Source organism: Halichoerus grypus, chromosome 7, assembly GCF_964656455.1.
Source record: "Halichoerus grypus chromosome 7, mHalGry1.hap1.1, whole genome shotgun sequence".
Taxonomy (NCBI): Eukaryota; Metazoa; Chordata; class Mammalia; order Carnivora; family Phocidae; genus Halichoerus; species Halichoerus grypus.
In genome coordinates, this window is record NC_135718.1 from 65,684,580 (window position 1) to 65,709,583 (window position 25,004).

The 25,004-nt window shown below is 38.2% G+C and overlaps 1 protein-coding gene across 3 annotated transcripts in view; it reads right to left on the reverse strand.

The window, feature by feature from the left end:
* Positions 1–25,004, reverse strand: part of BICC1 (BicC family RNA binding protein 1) — a 291,170-nt gene that overhangs the window by 121,127 nt on the left and 145,039 nt on the right. For all 3 annotated transcript variants that reach the window (XM_078077683.1, XM_036078156.2, XM_078077684.1), the window contains exon 3: positions 5,359–5,428. In XM_078077683.1, coding sequence (XP_077933809.1) covers positions 5,359–5,428 — 70 coding nt within the window. The remainder of the gene's footprint in view (positions 1–5,358; positions 5,429–25,004) is intronic.

The following is a 25,004-nucleotide window of genomic DNA, read 5'->3' on the forward strand; positions in this document are numbered from 1 at the left end:
GAAAGGTGTTCAGAAAGGTACTATCTCACCCAGGTGGATTTGGGGCTCTGAAAATAGACCTGAGTTTGTTTGGGGTCTGCTACTTACTAAATGTAAAACCCTGGGCAAGTTATTCTACTTCAGGTGGCTTAGTTTGTTTACCTGTAAACTGAAAATATCACCACAAAATTCATAGGTTGCTCTGATCATTAAATAAGATTAGATATGTAAAATATTCCGCATAGTGTGTGGCCCCAGCTCAGTCTCAACAAACAGTGGTATTCGGTATTATTGGTGATCTGTCAATTATGTAACCAAACACTCATTAAAACAGCCACAACAACTCTGGCTGGAAGAGGCTGCATCTTGTGAAGTTTTGTTTACAAGCTTACTAGGGAAGGCAGAGAGCTTCACTCATTCAGGCGTCCCATGAATGACAGAGATGAGGTCATTTCCCTTACGCTTCCTTCCACTACTCAGAACCATATTGAAAGGAGCTTTAGCCACACTGGTGTGTCACAAATCATGTCTTACATTCAGTCACTTAAAAGGTCTCCAGGAAAGACATCATTAGTCAGTATTTTTCATAATAGTAAATGCCACTCCCGTGTGAAGGACATGATTTTAAATCTTTCTACTACACAACACACCTTAGTGGTTTACATCTCCATCCGTATCAGTGGTTTCACTACAACCACGATTGAGTTGAGCTGAGGTATCGGGAAATCTGCAAATATTTACTGAGTACCAACTACGTACTGGTTACAGTGCTAAGGATACAGTGATGAACCAAATACATATACTCTTTACCCTTTGGGGAACTGATCACCTGGAACCCTGCTCTCCAACCTGTCTTTGTCACTCATTTTACACCATGACCTAGTAATATTTATATGTTTATATATACACGTAAATAGTGACATAGGACATAAAACAATACTCTTACACTCTAATGTTTTCTATTCTAATCTAGTTGTATTTTTTTACATACTGGTTATGACCACTGACACTAATAGGTCACAACTCACCACTGGAAACACCGTAACACAGCTCACCGTGCCACGCCTCTTCTCTGCCCTCTGCCCTTTGAACAATACTATGTTAAAGGCCTCAACCAGTTCAACGTGAATACCCCAAAAAAGTGTAAGTACACTTCACAAAACATTTTCCTCCGGAAAAAATAAAGTGAACAGTCTACAGTTTTTCTCAAGCTAAGATTTCCTATTAGATATCACTTGTTCTGATGGAATGCAACCAAAAATAATAAAACCTCATTTTAATGATCTTCTTGTTTATTCCAGGACGAAGAAAATGGTCAAACTTGGCACCAAATCGCCTCCAAACCAGGATACATCAAGCAATTCAGCCACACCTTTCATTCCTGATTATCCTGGGGCATCCTGAATTGTCTGTCATAAAAGAAACACTTGGAGAGAACAGTTTCTATCACTTAAATTCTGTAAGACAACTCCTTCCCAGAGCAAAAGACAATAAAGCTTCATCAATGCTGACCACATTTATTTGGAATTTGGCATGAAAACTTTAAACAATTTTCACCCACATTTACAACTTTGCCAGTTTAAGAAGAGACTGATGAGCAAATTAAGGGCAAAAAGAAACTGTAAGACAAATGTTTACCGTATTTAAGAGAACAAACTCATTTAGCATCACACGCAGCATAATCATACCAGTGTGATAAATTCTCATTACAAATCACTTTTATCTATTTGTTAAGGCAGGTCTGGCAGGACTTCTATTTAGCAAAACAGTCAAACTTGTTCAAAATGCTATCTGTACTTTAATGAAGCTGCATTTACTTTAAAACAGGCTGTAATTCAGAATAGCATATTCAAAATTTTCATGAGTGCCTAAAGTTATTCTGTTAGTAAGACTTTACAGCATTAAACATCTTAATCCTTGAGTACTATCTTCATGGACATAAACCTCTGGTTTTTCTATTTAAGGCAGAATATTCTAGCATTCTGAATCTAAGAGTTGGAAAGAATTTTATTTTCTTCCACACAATATAAATGTGTGTTATACACAAGAAATACTAAATATTCCTTTATTTTTCTTAATCATGACCCCCCCCCATTAGAATAACCCTAGAGTTGCCTACTTAATTGTCCATTATATTGAATCTTAAATTCTCAGTTCTTTCTGGCTCTAGTGAGAACTCAACCTCCCAATAATTTCAAATACCTGTAAATTCTAAAAAACTCTATAGTCCCTGAGTTTTATATGACAAAACATGCTCTTTCCCAAGATGCCATGCTTACTAAATGGAAATGTTTCTATTACATTTTTTCACTGTGTTCTATATGGTTAAAGAGGAGTGGAGGAGGAGTAAAAGAGGAAGAGAGAGGGAAAAAAGGGGTAGAGAGAGGGACAATTACCAGGCGGCTTTTTACCCAAAATTATATTTCACACAGACACAGAACAACAGTTATCACTCTAAGCTTGCTCATGCTAACTGACAGAAACTTAAAATTAGTGAATCCATAAAAGTGCAGTTTTTAGAAACCAAGATGGACATTATCCAGGAGAAGGGGCTGTTGAAGGACTTGTGCCTGTTTTTCAACAGCAATCATCATCCACTGCCTCTGAACACATGGTCTCCTCATAACTAAGTCATGATATTTCCACGTCAGATGTTAAGATTTTTGTTTCCGAAACTCAGCTTAACCATAAAAGCCACCAGAGGAACTTGTTAAGTATACATTTCCCAGTCCCACTGCAGACCTACTGAACCAGAATCTCCAGAGAAGAATCTGATTTTTCTAATTGATAGGAAATTCAGGTCGTTGGCTTTCTGCCTTTGTACCAGGCAGCTCCCTACCAGCACTTCAACCAAAGCAGCCACACAGCCACTCTGATAAAGGGTTGACGGCTTCAAAAATAAAGCATAGGACTAAACTCCGATAGGGTAAAGAAGGGGGCAGACGGGTAACAGTAGCCATGAAAAATGTCTAGGCTTATATAGTCAACCAATAGGATCAAAAGTCTAGAGAGTAAAATACAACACAAACCCATGCCTATATTGTATCACGAGCATCATCTGGGGATTATCTGTATATTCCAAATCTTCGTATCACCATGGAATTTAGAATTTAATAACCATCCAAACATGGCACGAATCCCTAGACACATTTATATTCTTGGGTCTCCTGAATAATACTAGTTTAGAATGAAGAAGGTTTAAAATAAAGACTAACAACTGTTTTCCATACAACAACTCAGAGGCAGATATCCACATCAAATGAAAGAATTACCTTCTGAAGGTCCTGCTGCCATTTTCATTTTATTTTTACTTAGTACAAATTATAATCAAACAAATTTCATCTCTGAATTTAACCATTTTAAAATTGATATAGGAATACACATATCAGGGATGTTAGCCAAGAACTGATTCAGCAGCTGTGTGTTTAAGTAATAAGAGCAACGCAAATAAATTCTGAACCGTAAATTCCTCTGAGGAAAATTTTTGATTTTTTTCTCCCTTCCTTGAGCTCAGTCTCTCTCTTCTGGCACATTCTGCTCATCATACTATACTCTGTACACTCATAGCACTTCATAAATAATGGAAAAATAAAATGATGTCTGTTAACATAGGCCTGGAGGGATCAATTCTTAGGCACAATTCCAAAGGTTAACTTTAACCATGGGGAAATTGTGCTAAATGCCCTCAAAATGTACTGCTGAAATATTTTTATTTTCAAAGCAAAATGTATAATCAAAATGTGGAATGGGTCACTGTGAATGGGTTAAGTATGTCAATGACTGGAAACTAACTTAAAACATTAACCTCATCTATTTATCTCCATATTATCTAAAATCTCTAAAGCTGTAACCACATTTTGAATTAAAAAATTAATCAATTCCCAGTTTCTCATGATAGTGGGGGAAAAAAAAACCTCGCATGGGTAGTGCAAGAGAATAAGCCATTCAAAATTATCTGGAATCATTTTAATATTCATGTTTCCTTGGAGACTGATCAAATTACATTTTTATTAGGATAGTAATGAAGTTCATTTCATTCTTTAAGTAAAAATACCTGACAATAGGGAAAAAGAATCCAATTTATGTTCAAGTTCCAATTTATTCAAGTAGTAGGCCAGGGATTTTTAAATGGCCACAACCAAATAGGAAGATAACCCACTAATGAGTAATTTCTTCTTCAGCATAATGAGTATAAATCATCTCAACACACTGAAGATTAAGACTCTATCCCATAGCACTCGTCAAATGGAAGGCACGTATGAAGTTATGGAACCACACTTGGAAATTCACCATGTCCTCTTATGACTCTTTAGCACCCAGGCTTTCCCTTTCTTGCCACCACAATCAGAAATGAGAAAGTAACAAGAGCAGAGTTTCTGTAGGAAGCCCAGTACACTGAAGTCCAGCTAGTCCTCACAACAACTGTAAAATAATTTACATTCCATGTGATGAGTAACTAATAAAATGAGATTAAAAGAAGGCAATCTGAACTAAAATAAGAAAAGAAAAAGAAATCTTTCAATGTTTCGTATCATTTAGCAATAAAGTCATAGGGAGAAGGAAAAGCAAATATGAAACTAAACAGCAACAACAAAAAAGCTGGACCAAAACAGATAATGTTCAGCTTGCACAACCATTGTTTTTGAATTATTTGATAGTATCTCTCATCAGCTCCTAATGACTACGTGTATCTTATAATGAAGTATACACAACAAAGTTCTTTGAGACTAAGGTTATACTTTGAAAAAACATCCAGAAATACTGGCAGGTCACTTGAAAATACTATGTAATCTGGGGAAAAAACTAACGGTGCCTGTACTTTCATTCCTGACCATCCATGCATTGGGTGGTGTGTTCTAGGATAAAGCAGAAGAAAGGCCACACAAGGGAAACACTCAGCCTAAAAGAGAAATGTACTGGGTTCACTACTGTTTGACAGATGAAGAGAATAAACATGCAAGAAAGGGAACCTAAGGTTTCTAACACATTGGAGGGAGAAAAAAATAACTATTAAATTCGTGTGATACAAAAACAAGAAGCCTAAAGTATAAACACTGGGAGTTTATGTGTTGAAAACATGTGGTTACATGCACAGAGTCACGACTCATGGCTATCAAATGAAAGGACATCACTGAAATCATAATTTGCTATGGTATCTTCCATAATATCATTTCTATTACAATAAAATACCTAATTTTTTTGGTTGTTGGATAAAAGGCATAATTTTAAATTATGATAAACCTCCCAAAATATTGCTATTTCACAAATATTTGGGGACATACATGATAAGAATAAAGGTTGATTTTCTCCCTGGCAAACTTCCAGTAATTCCAGTCTCCATTATCAAACCCACCAATTTCTCCATCTCTCATGATTTACCTTTCTTGGATTTGGCTCCGATCTTCAGTTTTGATGGCCAAGCAATCTGCGTATTTGTTTCCTCCATGATCTGTAACAAAAATCAAGAGAGAAAAATATTGATTCAATTAAGAACTTGTATTTAGATAAGATTCTTCTAAAAAAATTATTTTCAAGTCTTTAGTCTCATGCTGATAAAATGACCTCATTTTAAAACGATGCAAAAAAAAAAACTTGCTGAAAACAGAGATTCATTTTTATAAGCCTTTAATCTATTAGAAATATTCAAGTATATTTTGTTACTCCCAGTGTTCCTCTCCGTTATGCTTCAGAGTTTTTAACATAGAGACAACAAGACCAAAAGTACATGAACAAGTAACTGACCCCACTTGACGCCAGAACTGTCAGAGATGCTTGTGCTGAATAAAATTCCCCAAGACCATTGCCAACAGATTGCGACACACCAAACATAATCCTTGTAATACAAAACTATGTGGATTAGGCCATACTAAATGAAGACTTTTTTTCTGGGGAAAAAATTAATAACTTGCTTTGGGCACATTTGTATTTCATTAAAACTGATGAAAAACCTCTAAACACGACATCATGTCGTAAGGCTGCATTCCTGTCATCCTTTGCCTGGTGCAAAATGGCATCTTTGCCACAGTTCTTTTCCGCTTCCACGCGACTAATGCAGGCGGGGGTGACTGGGACGCAAAAGTGTGAAGGAGCAAGAAGGAGTGAGGGAAACAACCACCACCGAGCAAAAGTGGTAGATGGTAAATAAGAAAGAGTAACCAAAAACTGTTCATCCTTTGTTCTTCTCTACTTTTATCACATGAGTAAGACTAGATTAACGTTTACTTTGTACCATGAATACAGAATTCATCAAAGAAATTGACAGGGCAAACAACTAAACAATTAATAGGCAAATAAAACTAGTACACATTAATCACTTTAGAGTAGGATAATATATGCTTTTTATTTTTTTATGTTTTTTTTTTTTAAGATTTTATTTACTTATTTGTCAGAGGGAGAGAGAGAGCACAGGCAGGGGGAGCGGCAGGCAGAGGGAGAAGCAGGCTCCCCGCTGAGCAGGAAGCCCGATGCAGGGCTCAATCCCAGGACCCCGGGACCATGACCTGAGCCGAAGGCAGACATTTCACCAAATGAGCCACCCAGGCACCCCGATATGTGTTTTTTAATATGGATTTAGAGTTAACTAAACAAATTAAAGGTGAAGACAACTAAACATGGTGCGATTATTTAAAAAGTACCTTTATCCCTTCAGTACTGGCTATGTATTAGGCATAAGGCTACACAGTTAACATATTAACATGCATCGTACTTCACACAATCCCCCTTTTCATAGCATGAAAGAACTTTCAGCAGATGTTTCAAACTGGCAGCCCACAGATGCATTTTGTCTACCCATCGTAAGGTTTTTAAAACATGAGCCAACATTTTTAACTCTGGGAATTTCACATAGAAATTAAGATTTCTGGTTCTTTGGGAAACTTGACAGATTTAGCACTTGAAGCCCACATTCCCACATGGCAACACTTGGCTGGCACTGAGGACCAGATGCCCAGGAGTCTCCAGGCTGCCCCCCAACCTCGACTGGGTCTCTCACACGGAGGTCAAGAGCCACTTGCCATTATCATCACATTTGTATTACTCACTTGCCATTTATCATGATGTTTGCACTACTATTTTTCTCAGAGAAATATCTCTCTACACCTGTGTATCTACTAAAGATTGAAAAACCCAAGTGAGATCACACTGTCCTCACTAAGTCAAGGTACTGGCCTGGCCCTGAAGGTAGGTGAACTTGTTCAGCCCAACCCTGTAAGACCTGGGCCCTCTTCTTCTCCCATCCATGCTGTCCTTGTTGGTTGTCTTCACCATTAAATTGTTAGCTCTAAATCCGTATTTCAAAATAAAATAAATAAATATGATCCTCTTCAGCTTCCTCTGCTCCCCAGGAACATGCCCAGCAGGCTTCCCTGCAGGGCCTCCGTGTCCAGGCTCACTCGCCCAGCTGCCACAGTCCCTTCCACTCCTGCATGACCCCAACTCAAATTCTTCCCATCTCACTAAGTTCCCTCCTACCCCTTGCCCAATCTGAAATTCTCCTATTTTCCGTGTTTACTTGTTTATAATCTGTCTCTGCAAAACAAAAGTAAGCTCTCTACCCTGTACATTGCAAGCACAGGATATATTTAGGTAAACGAGTCTTCATAGCATGCTTATGAAGTAGACCTCTATTCCTTACACAGCTAGGAAGCAGCAGAGCGGGGATAAAAACACCAGACTGCTTGCAAAGACCATACTTTTAACAACCAAACTATACAGATCATAGGGCCTCTTTTTAAAACATGTATATACATATTTGAAAATATCTTTAGGGGGCGCCTGGGTGGCTCAGTCATTAAGCGTCTGCCTTTGGCACAGGTCATGATCCCAGGATCCTGGGATCGAGCCCCCCATCGGGCTCCTTGCTCGGCGGGAAGCCTGCTTCTCCCTCTCCCACTCCCCCTGCTTGTGTTCCCTCTGTCGCTGTGTCTCTCTCTGTCAAATAAACAAATAAATGTTTAAAAAAAAGAAGAAGAAGAAAATATGCTTTAAGATTTGTGCATGACAAACGACTTTAACGTCCTACAAATATTTTTCAAGAGCCTACCTAGGCACCACAAATTCCAGGACCCACAGCTATGAATAAGACACAATTCCTAGTGTCCACAAGCTTACAATCCAGTCAGGGACACACACAAAGAAGCCAACCGCCGACAGAGGACTGGGTGCCTACATAGGACCTGCTGACAAAGATGGTTCACAGCCACTAACTTGATAGGTCAGGTTAAGGGAGGTAGTTAGTAAAAGTTTTCCAAAATATAATCTACAAAGTCCTGAAAGTCAACTAAAAGTAAATTTATGGATAAGTTCCACAGTCACTGAATGAGGGCAGGAGGCCCCAATATGAGGGACTTCTCGCTGGTCACCCTATAGTTTCAAGCCACTAGACATACATATACCTTCAAAGTGACTAAAAACTGATTCAGAATTTTCCTCTAAGTTGGCTAAGACACCCAAAGAGATAAAATGGAAAAATGAGATCTTACTATAATTCTGTTGGTGGGGAAGCAGTAAGAACATAATCTATATACTTTTCTTTTCCTGAATTAAATAATTTGGCCATTTAATCCAGTAAATTAAGGTGCCATAATTATACTACTATGAGAGAGAAGCTTCCTTGACAACATATGGTGGCAAAACATAACTTTCTAAAATCTTAATCATTTGCAGAACTTCCTAGAAATCACCCTGCATATATATTTATCTTTTTATTAAACACTAATAGATGCTCCATGATAGAAAATAATATGCCAGAGAAAATATCCTCAAAGTTTATAATAGCCATCAAGTCAAATGCTACTTTATACACACTTCCTCTAAGCGTCCCACCAGTCCAGAGTTTCCACTGTGCAGTGAAGTGGTGGGACTCAGAAATGCTCACTTTCAACCTACCTAACATTGACACCATCTGTGTGGGGAAGAGAGACTATGCCAAGCTTAGTATCCCTAACTCTAAAACCAGAGTTTTACCTTCCATATCACATGATCCCCAAAGTTATATGAGCTACAGTAAATGTCAAACCTTCTAAAGAAAATGAATTACTAGTTCCTGGAATCTGGCACCCATAGCTGACCTTCCCTCTATGATTAGAAAAAAGTGACTCCACTGAATATCATGGCCAGTCAATGCCAACCACACAGGTCATTCATTAGGCTGCAATCCCCATACAGAGCTCCGACTGGATGCTTCTCAGACATCCCTTTATTTGTTCATCATTTTATGTAATCTAGTCATTAAGAGCAGGTGGCTCTACAGTCAAGTACCACTTTCTAGCTATTATGATGGATGAATTACTTTTATCAGCTTTTATCCTCTGTATAATTAATTATAGTACCTACTCATAGAATTGTTGTGAGGTTTTGATAAGAAAACATGTGGAAAACCCCAAACACAGAGCATGGCCCACAGTGATTATTAGATAATATTGACCCTTGTGTTAATTACATATTGATTACCTTTGGTCAGTCACTGTCCTGGAAACTAGGGCTACAACAGCAAATAAGATGGTGCTTCCTCCAGGAGCTCATGGTCTAACAAGGAAGAGGACAGGTTAACCCACCATTATGTACTGTGTGTCAAGTTTCATAATGGGGCAGGGCAATATGAGAGTGTATAGAGGGAGTCCTAGCCTAGTCATGGGTAGTCAAGGAAAGTTATGTCAAGGAAATGCCTATTAATGGTGTGACCTAAAGGAAGAGAAACAGCTAGCTGGAGAAAAGGTGGAGAACGTGTCCCAGACAGAAGAGGAGTACATGTAGAAAGGTCTAGAAGGAGGGAGGGCAGGTACTCCAGAGGGTCTGAGGGTGATTCAGTGTGGCTGAGGTGCTTCAAGTCTCACTTCACACATCAAGGACAGCAAATGTGTCTCAGGTCTTCTCCACCCACCTATGGATCTGCACATGGACATGCTCATATAGCCTTGAAGACACGACACAAACCAAAGCCATCCAGTACCTGTGCTTGGCTATCATTCACTACAAATCAACTCTGAAAACCAGGAGAGTAACTACAAATAGGAAGCGGCCACACTTATTTCACTTTTAGGAAGTCAAAATTCTCCTTAGGAAGTTCTCAATGAAGCTTTTCAAACCATCACCTCCAATGACTCCAAGTCAGTTCCTACAGCATAGATACTGCACACTAATAGTTGGTTTTAGCCTCAACCAGTTATGGAGTAGTAGAGGGGAAGCAGTCCTATGATCAGGAGGAGGAGTAAGTATAGTTCTCTGCTGGGTCCAGGAACCCTAGGATGAAGTTGGATTACTGGAAAGGGGGGCGGAAGCATGAGCCCTGGTAGAAGTGGGATGAGGATGTAGATCATGGGGTGCAGAAGCAGAAATCAGGGCACTAAGCAAGTCAGAAGCTCTGTATCCAGCAAGCTATTCTTAAAAAGATGTCCTAAATGGTCATCAAGACAAACAGAGAGGTAAATCAAGGTAAAGAAGGGAGCTGGAAAAGGTGAGGTCCAGAAGCTGTGGCTGAAATGAAAGAAGCCACAAAACCTCTGAGAAGAAAATGACTCTTATGTCTAAAAAAAAAAAAAAAAACCTAGGTTTTTAAAAAAAAATCTTATTATGGCCCTGTTTCTACCTTCACAAAACCAAAGCCCAAAGAACAAACTACTAATTTTGAATAATTTTCTATAAACATTAAAGCATACCTTAAATATTTTAAACACTTATTTTAACTCATTATTCTGGATCATTCATTAATAAAGCAGCTAAAGGAGGTCAGAGATAAAGCTAAGACTTCTCCTAGAGGCAAAAAAAAAAAAAAAAAGGGCTATAAAGCTTACAGATGAGTTACATATAGTTTTAAAAAGATGTCCCAGGGCTTCCAGACAACCCTGACCTAAGTGCTTACTTTCCTTTCCAAAGAGGCCATGTCTTTGAGTTGAACAAGAGCTTAGGTGTAGACACAAGTGATATAAAGTCACTGAGCAGACTGGGTTGTTGACATAACAAGTTCCTGTGACATCTAAACGATCAATACATCGACAGAGGAGATAATCCGGGGCAAACTATAACGGGAGCTGCTGGAGATCTCTCTTAGCATCATCACAAAATCCAGACAGGTTTTAAAAAAACCTTAAGTACTGAAGTGATATTTTTTTAAAAATTATAGAAATGGGACCACTAAAGCAGTTTATTTTAAGGATCTCATAATGGATGAAAACACTGACACCTTTTCAAAAGGATATTATACGTTTTCCACAATCCAATTAATTCCTACAAGGAAATCACTCTCCAGAAACCCATTTATGCTCCAATTCTTAAGCAAGCCAGGATACTGTCCAAATGTTCAATTTGCATTCAAGGAATAATTATTAAGTGGCTAACTCTGACCAACCCCTCTGCAAAACATAAGATGTGTGAAATTTTAACTGAAAGCTGGGAAACATGCTTAAAATGGCAAGTGCTTCCTTGTGGGGCAAGGACGCCATGTATCACGATGTCAGGTAAAGGAGTGCCTCAGTGTACAAACCACAAAACCTCCAAGAAGAAAATGACTATCTTCTGTCTCAGGGAGAAAAATCCTAAAGTGAGTTCCAGCTAGTTTTTTTGTTTTTGTTTCTTTAATATCATTGTCCTGGTTTCTACCTTCACAAAAATCAAAGCTCAAATGTTTACTGAAAATGATTCAACTTAAATATTTTAAAGACTTGTTCTAATTCATAATTCTGTACGCCATATGTTTATGCCATTTCAAATAGGTCAGTTTCAACTTATGGACATCTTCATTGTCAAGAGAATATCTTCTCATTTCTACCAATTTCTGCTAGATTTCTTTAGTTCTTTTATTATAAGCAGTAATTCTCTATGTCGTGGGGAGAGGAGATCTGGGAGGCGTTCATCTAAAGATAAAACTATTTGAAAAATAACTATTTTAAGTTTCCATTGTTAGACTTGCTATACTCATTACTTACAAGGGATTAATAATGGAAATGTAACTGAATTCTTATGCTAATCTCAGATCTGATGAAGAGAAAATATTTATAGTAACAAAAGTATTTGAGCCAAGAATATCAATTTTGAAACATATGAAGCAATTAAAGTTAAGATAGTTTATATCAGAAAGACTATATATTTTTGTAGTTCATGTTTGAAAGTTATTTTTTCATGATGAAAAATCTGATGACGATAGCATGCTGTGGATATGTATCAGCTTAGGAAGTTAGTCATCTTAACTTTCCTATTCATATTTGTATTTTGTAAACAGGGCATAATGTACCCTGATCAAAGAGCAATAGCACTGCTTTTTTTTATATTAAAAAGATATCTAATAAACATGGAATCGTATGTTCCTGTTTCGGTTTTAGTTTCTATGGGGAGTAAGGGAGGGAGAGATGGCAAGGAAGAGTAATGTTTACATGGGCTGGAAGTTGGAATGTTTTTAATTGGAAAAAAGTTCTATCAGCTATAGAAAAAAATTTCATCACAGATTTATAAGGAATCATTTAAATAATTTCACTTAACCAAAATAAATTGTTGAAATTAGAACAAAGTAATATCCAATCAAATTCTACATGTAGTTTTATCCACGATAAAAAATAATTTCTACTTATATTCTCAATGCTCAAATGATAATATATGTTTTTCCATCTCCAACAAATTCCAGATTAGCACACCATGTAGAAAGAGAACATATCTACCAATGTTCACTATACTACAGCTTTTGCAAGTTTGCAGCAATTATAGGATAATATCTTACAGATGATGGAAACCTTTGCCAAACCAACAATTCTACTAACGTGCTTATTTCACCAAATTCTTCAATCCAGACATAAAGTTAAAAATCCACAGGTAAGTAAACAATATCTCAGATCAACCAATGACAAGTCTATTTATGCTGACTTTACTTGAAATATTTATTCTTGGACCAGGAAAAGAACACTGAACACTCTAACTTGACATTTATACTCTAAACTACTGAAAATTCATCATTCAAAATGGCTACCAGCTGGGAGCCATCTGCAGCCTGCTTCACAAAACAAAAAAAAAAAAAAAAAAAGAAAGAAAGAAAGAAAAAAACCCCACCAAACCCCCCCCCAAAAAAAACCCAGCTCATTTGTGCTCTATTTTCCTTATATCAATAGAGAAATAAGGTCTATCCTCATGGAGAAGGCTGTTTAAAGTTACTTCATGTACTAATGGATTGTGAGTCAATTTGCTGCATTTCACCATGAAGGAGCTACGTGAGAAAAGAGCCAACTAGAAAACTCTGGAAAGTAGAGATGGGAAAGTAGTGAACTTCTCACACGAGGGGGTGTCTAAAAGCTGAGGATGTTTATTTTGCTGAGACATTAGAAGGCTCTGTTGTATTTCATTTTAAATCCAAGAAATGCATCTCACTGATCAGTTACTCGTCATCTCCAGAACCATTCCTCACATTTGTGTAATATTCATATACATTTCCCATGTATTCCACACAATAATCTTATAAATCAGATATGTGAAACCTATTTGCAGATGAAGAAATGAGGAATCAAAGAGGTTAAGCAGCAGAAGGGTATGTAGCAAAGTCTGGCTAAAATCGAAGTCACGTGACTCTAGCAAGAGCAATTTCTGACAAAGTAAGTGGAAAGCACCATATACTTGCGGGGAGGTCATCTGAAAGCTCAACCCCCCAGTGCTCACTAGCAGCAGAGCGGCTGTCCCTTAGCACTCTGATTCATTAATGACAGAGTAACCCCGAGATGGCCCCAGAATGGTTCAATCCAGGGGAGGACCACCACCCCATGTACACAGAGAGAGTGTCAGAAGCATTCTGGTTGTCACAGTGACGCAAGAGAGGACCACAGCGGCACTCAGTGGCCAGGGTTACAGATGTTGAACTTCCAACAAAGGGCAAGACAAACCCACTCAAGATGGCCACAGAGACAGTCCTGGCTTTGCACAGTCCCAAGATGCACAAATTGTAGTTACCACAGCTTAGGTAAACAACACCAATTCCCCAACAAGACAAGTTTACGTTCCAGTTACCAAAGCACATTAATTGTGAGTAGTTGCATCAAATACACATGCCACTGCCAGCTCTTCAGTATACAAATCACTACATATATAACATGCATCTTGATCAGTGACGAGTTCAAAGTGTGTTGGGGATTACTCACTGCACATCTGTAATTACCTCATGCACGACAGCAAAGCAAGGACTTGTACTGACTTCTTGTCTCCCAGGGTCAAAAACAAGTGAGATTTTACAAAAATGGATAATCAAAAGTGGAAACTGGCCAACCAAGATGAAAGTACAGCAAACAAACACACAGCGACATTGCTGGAAGTGAAACTTGAGTCAAACGTCAGGGGTAGAGGATCCGTAGGGGACGACGGGAATGTTGACACTACCACTGCTGGAGGGGCTGTGATAGGCGGCCAGAAGAGACTGCGTGAAGACAAACTCAGGGACATAAATGATGAAAGTGGCTGTGACAAGGAGGAGCTGATGCCAGCAAAAAACTTCACGTTAAAGAAATTCTGGGAGATATTCCACAACCATGAAAGTACAAAGGATGACATGTTGGAATCTGATCTAGACTTATGGTCACGACAATTCACTGAGGCAGAGAAAAGATGCTCCCTCCATATCACAAACTATACAATAAAAAAAGCCACGGTTCCAACTATTCTTGACAAGTTTTTTTACAAAAAAATGAAACACATTAATTCTCAATATTTGTAACACTTAAATACAGTGCATTAAATATTAGCTTTAATATCTTTTTCATTTTCCTACATATCTATCACTGACAGGGAACTCTAATGTTTTCATAAAAATTTTTAGAAGTTGCACAGCATTCAATTTTCCCACTGATTACTGAAAGTACTTTGAAGTTTCAGCTCACAAAGGTCATTTTTATGGTCCCACACTGCTGTGCAAAGTGAGGATCACCTTTTATGCCCCATTGAGAATCACCGATAAGGGGTTTCAAACTGTTCCACACCATAGGCAGGCTTAACTAATTTATCTCAAAAAGTTCAGCGAACTCCTACATATCGACCAAAACCTAGTTCAGATGTGTCCCCCGCTGTGAAAACTCTCCCAACCCACCCAGGCAGAAGTCACCCCTCCCCCCTCCCCATTCTCACTATGTTGTGGCAACATTATAGTGCTTATTTCTTTGCTCATTTTACCAATCCCACCAAGAGGTGGCCTTCTGATGGCCAACCAACTGTATCTTGTTCATTTCTAAACATTTGAATCCAGCACTTAGGATCTAAGAGGCATCGTTAAAGTAATTAACAGTGATGAAGGAGTTAGACAAAGGGGACAGAAGAGGCAACGATCACCTAAGACTTTCCAATTACTCAGCACTTGGTGTATCTGAGTACAGCCACTCCATCTGCACAGTCTCCTTTAACTCATTCAAAAAATGGTATCCCTGTGGAATCTGCTTATCAGAATAAATGAACTGAGTGAATATTCCTTAAATGAAAGTAAATTCTAAATCACTGACAGAATTTATTTTCCCAAGGTATATGTGCGTAATAATGGAGAAGCTCTTCAACTAAAATGCCAAGTATGGGCTTAGACAGTGGGATGCCTATGTTCTGTCACTTCCACTCTAGCCTACAGCTGGTACCTGCTCAGGGGCCCACACCTGCCCATTTTAAAAGATGAGCCAGATTTTTGTGTTAAATCTCCTGATTTCTAAATGTTACCTATTTCAATTATGTAAAAAAACACTGTGGGTGAAAGAAAGCATGGACCCCAACTTCCAACCTGTGCTCCAAACCAAGGAGTATTTTCATGGGGTATGGGTAGGTTATATGTGATGACCTGTAGTGTTAGCGAAGAGCCAGTTTCTTGGTTCCCCTGGGACATAAGTATCTATGATTCTTAAGGCTATTTCACTCTCCAATTATCACTTTATTATAATTCCTCAGAAAGACTAACCAGATCTCTATCATACCTGCTATCATAGGTAGCTATAAAAAGATTAAATTTGAACTATCAGATGTAACTTGTATATGACTTGAATATAATGGTTTAACAGTATATAACTTGTGAAAAAAATGTAACAGGATTGATATCTCTCACAAAATCAAGTTACCAAACCTTGATTGTAATTTTCTAGCCTCTGATTTTTCATAAGCCCATTATTCCAGTTACATGAATTCACATTATATGATTTTTTAGGCCACACATTTTACCACTCCGGTCACCTTGATGTTCTTTAAGCAAACAATCCCACTTAGCTCCGTAAGTTCCAGTGGCACTGGTGCTGGGAATGACAGATCAGCACAACAGCAGATCTATTATGGCATCCCTGAGACATTAATAAGATACAATTCTGTGTAGGCTGTACTGGGTAAGTAGGCAAAGAAGCGAGTACTGGGCTCAAGAAAAGTTTACTTCAAAAAAAGAATAATGAAGATGTATGTATTGGTTACACTACTATAACAACTCCAAATGTCAGGGGATGAACACAACAAAAGCTTCTCTCTCGTGTTAAATGGACTGCCTAAGTCAGCAAAGGGCTTGGTTCTACACAGTCATGCAGGGACCCAAGCTTACGGAGGCCCTTCCATTTTATAGCTGCCCATCTGGAATTCATGGCCTCCTGTCTCCCTTTGGGAGAAACATGCAAACATGGTCCCTGAATGACTCACTTAAGTGGACATTTTAAGTTGTCTACCCAGGGTCCAGGAATCAACCTGGGTATCTAACAGAGTGATGCCACTCCCATTGCCAAGGGCTGGTTTAAGAGTAGGCATGTTAAAGCTCAATAACAACAAAAAAAAACAAGCAACCTGATCCAAAAATGGACAGACTTGAATAGACTTTTCTCCAATGAAGACCTACAAATGGCTAATAAGCACATGAAAAGATGCTCAACATCACCGGTCATTAGGAAAGGTACAAATCAGAAGTATAATGAAATAGCACAGCCATTAGGATGGCTGCTATAAAAAGGAGCAGACAGTAAGTGCTGGCAAGGATGTGGATAAATCAGAACCCTTGCACACGGTGGGTAAGAATGTAAAATGGAACAGCTGCTGTGGAAAAGAGCAATGTGGAACACCACTGGCAGTTCCTTAAAAAATTAAAAATAGAATTAGCACCCGATCTAGCAATTTCACCTCTGGTTATATCCCCAGAATAATTGAAATCAGGGTCACAAAGAGATATCTGCACATCCACATTTATAATAGCACTGTTCATGATAGTTAAAATGTGGAAACAACACAAGTGTCCACTGATGAATGAATATGGATAAGCAAAATGTGGTACATACATATAATGGAATAGCATGCCGCCTTAGAAAGGATGGAAATTCTAATATATACTACAACATGCGTGAACCTCGAGGCATTATGCTAAGTAAAATAAGCCAGTCACAAAAATATGAATACTCTATGATTCCATTTATATGAGAAAACTTACCTAAAGTCGTCAAAATCATAGAGACAAAAAGTAGAATGGTGACTGTTTTTAGGGGCTGCAGGGAGGGGCAATGAGGAGTTACTGTTTAATGGGTATAGAGTTTCAGTTTTATAAGATGGAAAAAGCTATGCAGATGGCTGATGGTGATGGTTAAACAACAATATGAACTTTTTTGTTACCACTGAACTGGACTCTTAAAAATGGTTAAGACAGTAAATTTTATGTTATGTGGATTTTACCACAATTAAAAAAAAGAAAGAATAGGCAGGCATATAATCCAATTTGGGCCAAAGACAAAAAGAGAAGAGGTTTGTCTGATGGACATTTTTGACAATGAAGTTTTCTGGCTTTTTAAAGAGAATTTCTGAAAAGGTTTTCTCTCTCCCACTAGATGTGAAACAAAGACACATGGAGCCCTGCCTGCTGCTACAGGAGAGAATCAGCTTTAGGAGAAAGCCATCAGGGTGGAAGACAGAGCTGAGCAGGAGAATCTCTGAATCCTGGATGACCTCACAAAGCTTCTGGATCAAACTATGCCTGAAGCCACTCCCTGTGCACTCTTCAGTAATGAGAGCCAATACATGTTCACATCATTGAGGCCAGCCTTTTACTTGAAGCAGAAAGCATCCTACTGGATACGTCTTCCAAACCAGATCCTCCTTCTGACTTCCATACTTTTCTCTGACATGTGTTCAAAACATTGTCCCTTCCCCTCTCCTACAGCTTCTTCCTCATCTCCCTCACTGCCCACACTACTATATCCAATCAGTTGCACAGACCTAGTGATTCTCTCTCCAAAACTATGCCCAGAACCTAAGACAACCTTCCATCCAGGTAATTACCACTGTGAGCATTTCTACCAATGGCTTCACAAGCGGTGAGAGCACTTCCAGTTTTCTCCCCTTCAACTCACAAGCTCTGATATTTCCCTCCTATAATTCAAGTCTGCCAGCGCTTATTCATTATCTCTTAAGTTGGGCACAAACTTCTTGGCCTAACATTAAGGTTGTCCATAACCAGGCCACAACCCACCTCTCTGGTTTTACTTTTCCTCAGTCCCCGTACCTTCATCGCGACCACTATCCACTGCCCTGCCCACACCCAATCCCCATCTTTTTTTTTCTTTCTATAAGCAGTTCTGTTGTCCCACTGTCTCCAGCATTCAATTTCTACCTGTTGTTCATCACGAAGCATTAAAGCAACTTCAAGATCCCCTCAATTTGATATAATCTTCCCCTCCTCGGAGCTGCTATACTGTCTTTCTTATGAGACTTATATTTCTATTTTAAATTGGCTCAATCCCCCTTCAAAGATAAACTATCTTTGAGGGCAAAGTCTGTTTTACTTACAGTGAACTTGCCAGGTCTTACAAGGCCTAATTACTGGTAAAGCCAACAACAGCTACCCTCTTGACAAGTCACAAAGAGGATGCCTGGGCATTTCATTTGCAAGACAGCCGTAAGCTTCTAGAAGAATAATCTACTATCCTTTGAGGGAAGCAAAGGTGGAATCACTTTCTTTTTTTTAGGATCATGTATCTAAATCAAGAGTCTCTGGCTCAAATGTCGATTGGAGCCAGGCAAGAAACAGTTAGGAATGAATGAGCACAGTGCATGCTTTTAATTCAAATACACATTACACAAAAGAAAAAATAGACAAAAATTATTCATTGCCCCAAACAAATACATCTTCTCTCATCTTCTTGGAATTCACTGTCCCCTCATTCACAGTTCCCCTTGACCTATAGATATGGGTACAAGAATTATTTTACTCCATCATGAGAAAACCAACAGTAAAACAGCAAGCATAAATGATAACTGACACCAGACTTCCACATCAGGGAATAAGAAGGAGTGGGAGAAGGTGAGGCAAACAGGAGCACATCACTAGCTCCAACCAGCACGTGTAGAAGCTGACCCAAAGCAGCCAGACTTTCAGATTTTTCAAGAAAAGCTACCAAACCAGACTGGGATGTAAAATCTCCTTAATTTTAAAATGTTGGCAGCTAAATAATTTATTTCAAAATCACTATTTAGATAAATACGATATAGCCTCAACTAAACGTGTGTATACCAAATACAACCAGCAAGCCATTCACTTGTTTTCTGTTTACCTGAGATGGGTTACAAGAGAAATAACAGGAATGTGGTAATACTCAAAAAAGTGAGCAGATGGTGCTTCTACCAGAATCAGAAAATCCTGTGCCTCAGGCATTTTATAATGAGCTGGACTTTGATCTTAGGAAGAAGGAACAGACAGCTTTATAGGCCAGCACTTGACTCTGGGTCTAGGGCATTCGGTGGAGAAGCTCAGGGCTAAAGGCTGCTGGGAAACTGAGTCCAATTAAGCCTAACATAAAGTTATATGTGAATCCCCTTGCATATGCTAGAAATTCCAAAACCACTAAGTTTTCCTGAATTAATGTTGGGAAGTTATCACTTCCAAGAGGATGCCAGAAAATTAAAGTATTACCCCACTGAATTTGGCACAGCATGATAGAAAATATCTACTGTACTATAAATGTATTTTTCTGCGAAAGTAATTTTAAATCTTCCTGAAACAGAAAAAAGTATGGAGCCTATAAAAAGTTATGAGTAATATTCAAAGTATTTATACATTTCAAAAATGAATTTAATTGATTATGAAAATTTCCAAAGAAGCTACTCAAGAGGCTTAAGTGCACTAATGATGTCACAAGGGAGACCTGGAAAGAAAAACATGCAGATGTACTAAGATTTCATTAATCTGCAAAACTACAGAATTAGATTTGGCAATATTTCAGATGTCTTCATGTGATTCTTAGAGTAAAATTTCATAACAGTTTTTCCCTTGTGAATTTTTAGGTTCTTAACATTTAAGAAGAATCCAATTAAAAACCACTAAACATTCTAAATGCTGGCTTCAAGAAATAAGATTCTCTCAGTACATCCTCAATTTTCAACATCTATTCACAGCTGATAAAATGGGATAATTATTCTACGTTATGAAATTTGAGCCAATTGGTGAGGTGTATTTTACCACCATGCATTCATATAAAACAAGGTAAGTATGAGACACTGTGCTCACCAAAGGGCAACAATGATGGACCAAAACAGCTGTGGCCACTGCTGTCACAAGGCTGATAGTATGGTCAGGGAAACCAACAACCAAACAACCCTTACTTTAATTACCAAGCATAAGAAGTTTCATAAAAGGGCGCCTGGGTGGTTCAGTTGGTTAAGCGACTGCCTTCGGCTCAGGTCATGATCCTGGAGTCCCGGGATCGAGTCCCGCATCAGGCTCCCTGCTCGGCAGGGAGCCTGCTTCTCCCTCTGACCCTCCCCCCTCTCATGCTCTCTGTCTCTCATTCTCTCTCTCAAATAAATAAATAAAATCTTTAAAAAAAAAAAAAAAAGAAGTTTCATAAAAGAAACTTACAAACTGCAATGATATCACCTAACAGAGAGATGCCATGTATATATTAATCAGGGAAGGCTACCTTGAAGAAATGAGCCATAATATGAAGTACAGTTACATCAAAGGGGGTGATGCAAATCATATCAGGAAGAGGGAGCAGGATTCATTCATTTCTAAATATTTACTGCATGCTAGATCCATGCCAGTCACTGCATTAAACATTAGGCATAAATAGTCAATAGAATTTAAACAGTTCTGATCACACTTACAATCTACTGGGGGAAATGAACAAATACAATAAAATAAATCTACTGGGAGAAATGAAGTAAAGGCAGGGGGAAGAAATCATTTTTTAAGTGGGGGAAGGGTTAAAAACGAACAGGATGCCCTGAGTCAGAACAATAAGAGGGGTCATACTTTGTATTAGGCGAGACAATCTGAGGATGTTAAGCCAAGACCTGAAACATGTCAAGAAAACATAAAGAACATAGCAAGCAGAGGCCCTGAAGCAGGAGGGAACTCGAAGTTAAAAGAACTGAAAGATGACCAACAGGTAGGAGAAAAGGGCAACAGTGAGGTGGAGAGGGACGTAAGGGCCAAGTCATATAAAGCCTGGAGAGCCATGGATAAGGGGGTTGGGTCTCCTTCTAACAGCACTAGGAAGGCCATAAAGGGCTTTAAGCCTTGTAGGAACATAACCTTATTTGTGTTTTACAGATCACATTGAAGGAGGCGGGCAGGAGTAGAGAGATGAGCTAGGAGAGCATTGCAATTGTCAAGCAAGAGATGATAGGAGCATGGAGAAGGGTCAGGATGGTAGAGATAAAGAAAAATGAAGCAAATCAACTTCTACTGAGAGTGGAACACCAAGACTCCTGATTGACTTGATTGGGGAGGAGTGATGGAAGGGGAGCTATCAAGTTATCCATCAGGTTTCTGGTTGGCTGGTGCCATCACTGAGACTGGAAGTAAGAAAGAGACCAAATGAGACTAAGAACATAAAAGTTTCAGTTAAGCTACATTTTTAAAGTCTATGAGCCACTGAAGTGGCTAAGAATCTAGTGTGCAGAAGGAAAAAAAATTTAATTTGAAATATAAAATTTGGAATTAAATGGTATCTGAGGCTCTCACCTATGAAGGACATGAAGAAGAAACAAAGGTCCTTCCAAATTAGGTGTGAAACTAACCTTGAGAATTTACAAAGTAGAATGTAAGTGGGAGGCAGGGGGAATGGGGAATGGGTCTTGTTTCCTGGTCACAGAGTTTCACTTTGGGAAGGTGAAAAAGTTCTAAACATGGATGGTGATGGTTGCAAAACAGTGTGAATATACTTAATGCCACTTAAAAATGGTTAAAATGAAGAATCTTATCTGTTGCTTTAATTAAAAAAAAAAAAAAACTAAACCTTGAGAAATTCCAACATTTAGACACTGGGTAGAAGAGGAGATGCTGAAAATATCAAAGAGGGAATGAACTTCCAGAATGGTGGTAGATGATGATGAAGTCATAGAAGACAAAGGAAAAACTCCACACTAATAATCCCCATAGAGGAGTTCCTCAAGGAAAAAAGAAAAGAACTGAAAGCTACTAAGAAATCAAGTCAGATGAAGACTTTAAAGTATCCCTTGGATTTTTTAAAACACCAGGATCATGGGTAACCCTGACACAACCATGTAAATGGAAGGGTGAGCACAGGAGTTGGCGTGAGCTGAGAAGTAGAATATGATCAGACAACTCCTTCAAGAAGTTTTGACTCTTAACAAGAAGCAGAAAAACAAGACAGTGGCTGGAGAGGAATGTGACGTCAAGGGAAGTATGACAGTTGCAAAAAGCCTACCCCAATGTCTACTTTCTCCCAATTAGAATTCTCAATTTTTAGCTGGGCACATGGACACCTAAAATAACTACTCTGACTTCCTTGAAGCTAGGTATGGCTAGGAAACTAAGTTCTGCCTAGGGAAATGCTGGGAAATTCTAGGCAATCTCATGATTGAATGTCTTTTGTCCCTTCTTCCATCCTGCTGATTAGACTGTGGTGTTTGAAGTTCCAACTTGGATGATGAAGATAAGGGCCATAACCCAGGAGTGGGGAACTGTCTAGGTAGAAGTACCTTGGTTTACTAGGTCTCTGGGGAACACTGTCACCACACCAGACCTGCACTGTTCTTTTATGAGAAGTAATCTTCCACCTTATTTAAACAGGAATCATTTTGTTTTGCTTTGTTTCCACACAATTCTAATCTGAACTGATACAGGCAGTTTTTGTTTTCCTTTAGTATGGGAGACAGTAGAACACAATTGTGTGGAAATAGGAATGATCCAATTAGAGAGCCTGACTACAGCAGAGGAGGACAAAGCCCAAAGTGAGAAGCAGGAGAGACATGCAAACCCAGTGTGGTTAGTAAGATGAGACCAGGGAAGATGCAGGAGTTAAACCACGCGGACTTGCAAAGTAGGACAAGGATTTTACTTTTTTATCCTAAAAGCACTGGGAAACTAGACATTTTTTAATAAGTAAGTAACGTGATCTAATGTGTATCTTTTCAAAGATGAGTGACAGTAGTTTGAAGAAAGGAATGGAGTGAGGGCCAAGAGAGGTGACAAGGAGACCAGTTAGGAAGTTGTTCTGACAATCCAGCTGAAAGATGGGGATGGTTTCAAGTAGGTTAATGATTACAGTCCGACGGCAAAGTGAGCGAATGTGAAGAAGATAGTACTGGCAGCCCTTTGTATGTGGTTATGCATGACAGAACAGGGACAGCAAACAGTCAAGGATGACACTCAAGGTTATGGCCTGGACAACACTGTGAACGGTGGCATCATTCACTGAAATATGGACTTGTGGAAACGATGCACATTGGGTAAGCTCAATTTTTAACACTCTAATTTTTAAGTTCTTGAGAAAACCAAATGTAAATAAATACCCAGCAAGTAAAAGACTTGTTCTCAGCAGCTTATTCATAATAGCGGAAAACAGGAACTAGCCAGGTGTCCATAAACAAGGGAGCAGATTAACTGTGGTACACGATGTAATACAACTCATTAAAGAAAGGAACAAACTACTGATAATATGCAACAATATGGATGAAACCCAAAAACATTATGCTCAGAAAAAGAAGCCTTATACTATAAAGTACATACTGTATGTTTCCATTTATATTAATATTCTAGAACAAACAAAACTAATCTTTGGTGAAAAAACTCAGAAAAGTGGTTTCACAGTAAGTGGGGGTGGGCTTGGGAGGGGGATAGGAGGAAACTGTTTCAAGTCATGGTAATGGTCTCTATCTTCATAAGAGTTTGGGTTAACGGATATATACATTTGTCAAAACACATTCAATACTACATTTACTTCATCTAAATTTAACAATGACAAAACACTACAAATATTGAATGCTGATTGTTGGTATGCGTGGTGAAGAGCTAAAGTGTGCTGATGTAAGCCTGCTAGTCTGAAATGCAGCAAAAAGATTGATGAATAAATAGGATAGATATATCCATATGTGATAAAGCAAATATAAAGAAGTAACTAAAATTTAATTAGTGGGTATATGGTATTCCCTGCATAATTCTTACAACTTTTTTGTATTTTTATAATAAAATGTTAGAAAAGCTTTAAGTAACTAATCTGCATTTTTTAAAGTGTTAACTAAAACTTAACAATGATAGATTCAAGAACACATCTTCCTCCCTTTCCTTTACATCTTCACTTTTATTGTGAATCCATGAATGTTTACTACTGTGAGATTGGTAACCAATTAATCACAAAGAAATCTAGCATTTTAATGTCATTTGAAATCATTATTAAGAGTCCAAAATATGTACTTTGCAGAAAAACAGTTAAATAGAAGTATTTTAACACATTTTAAGCAATGAAACCATGATAATTCAGGAAAAGAAAAAACTGGGGAAAGTTTCAGCTAATATAGGAAAAATAATGGTCATTCTGAATTATGTAACATTTTAAGGGATACTGTTTTCTTATTTTCATACTTTGGTAGCTCTTTAGGACCCATTTAATAAAAGAATAACTATCGCTGGCATACCAAATGTCACACTGATATTCATTACTGTATTTTTAAATGTTTCCTAGGAATACTGTTTATATCCTTAATTTCCACTATCAAACACAAATTTTTTACTTAAAGAAAACCCCTAGGTCTTTCTTAGCAAAAATTAGGAACTAAAATTATTTAAAATTATTACACTTAGTTGAATTTTTATAAAAATTTATCTTCAAAAAATA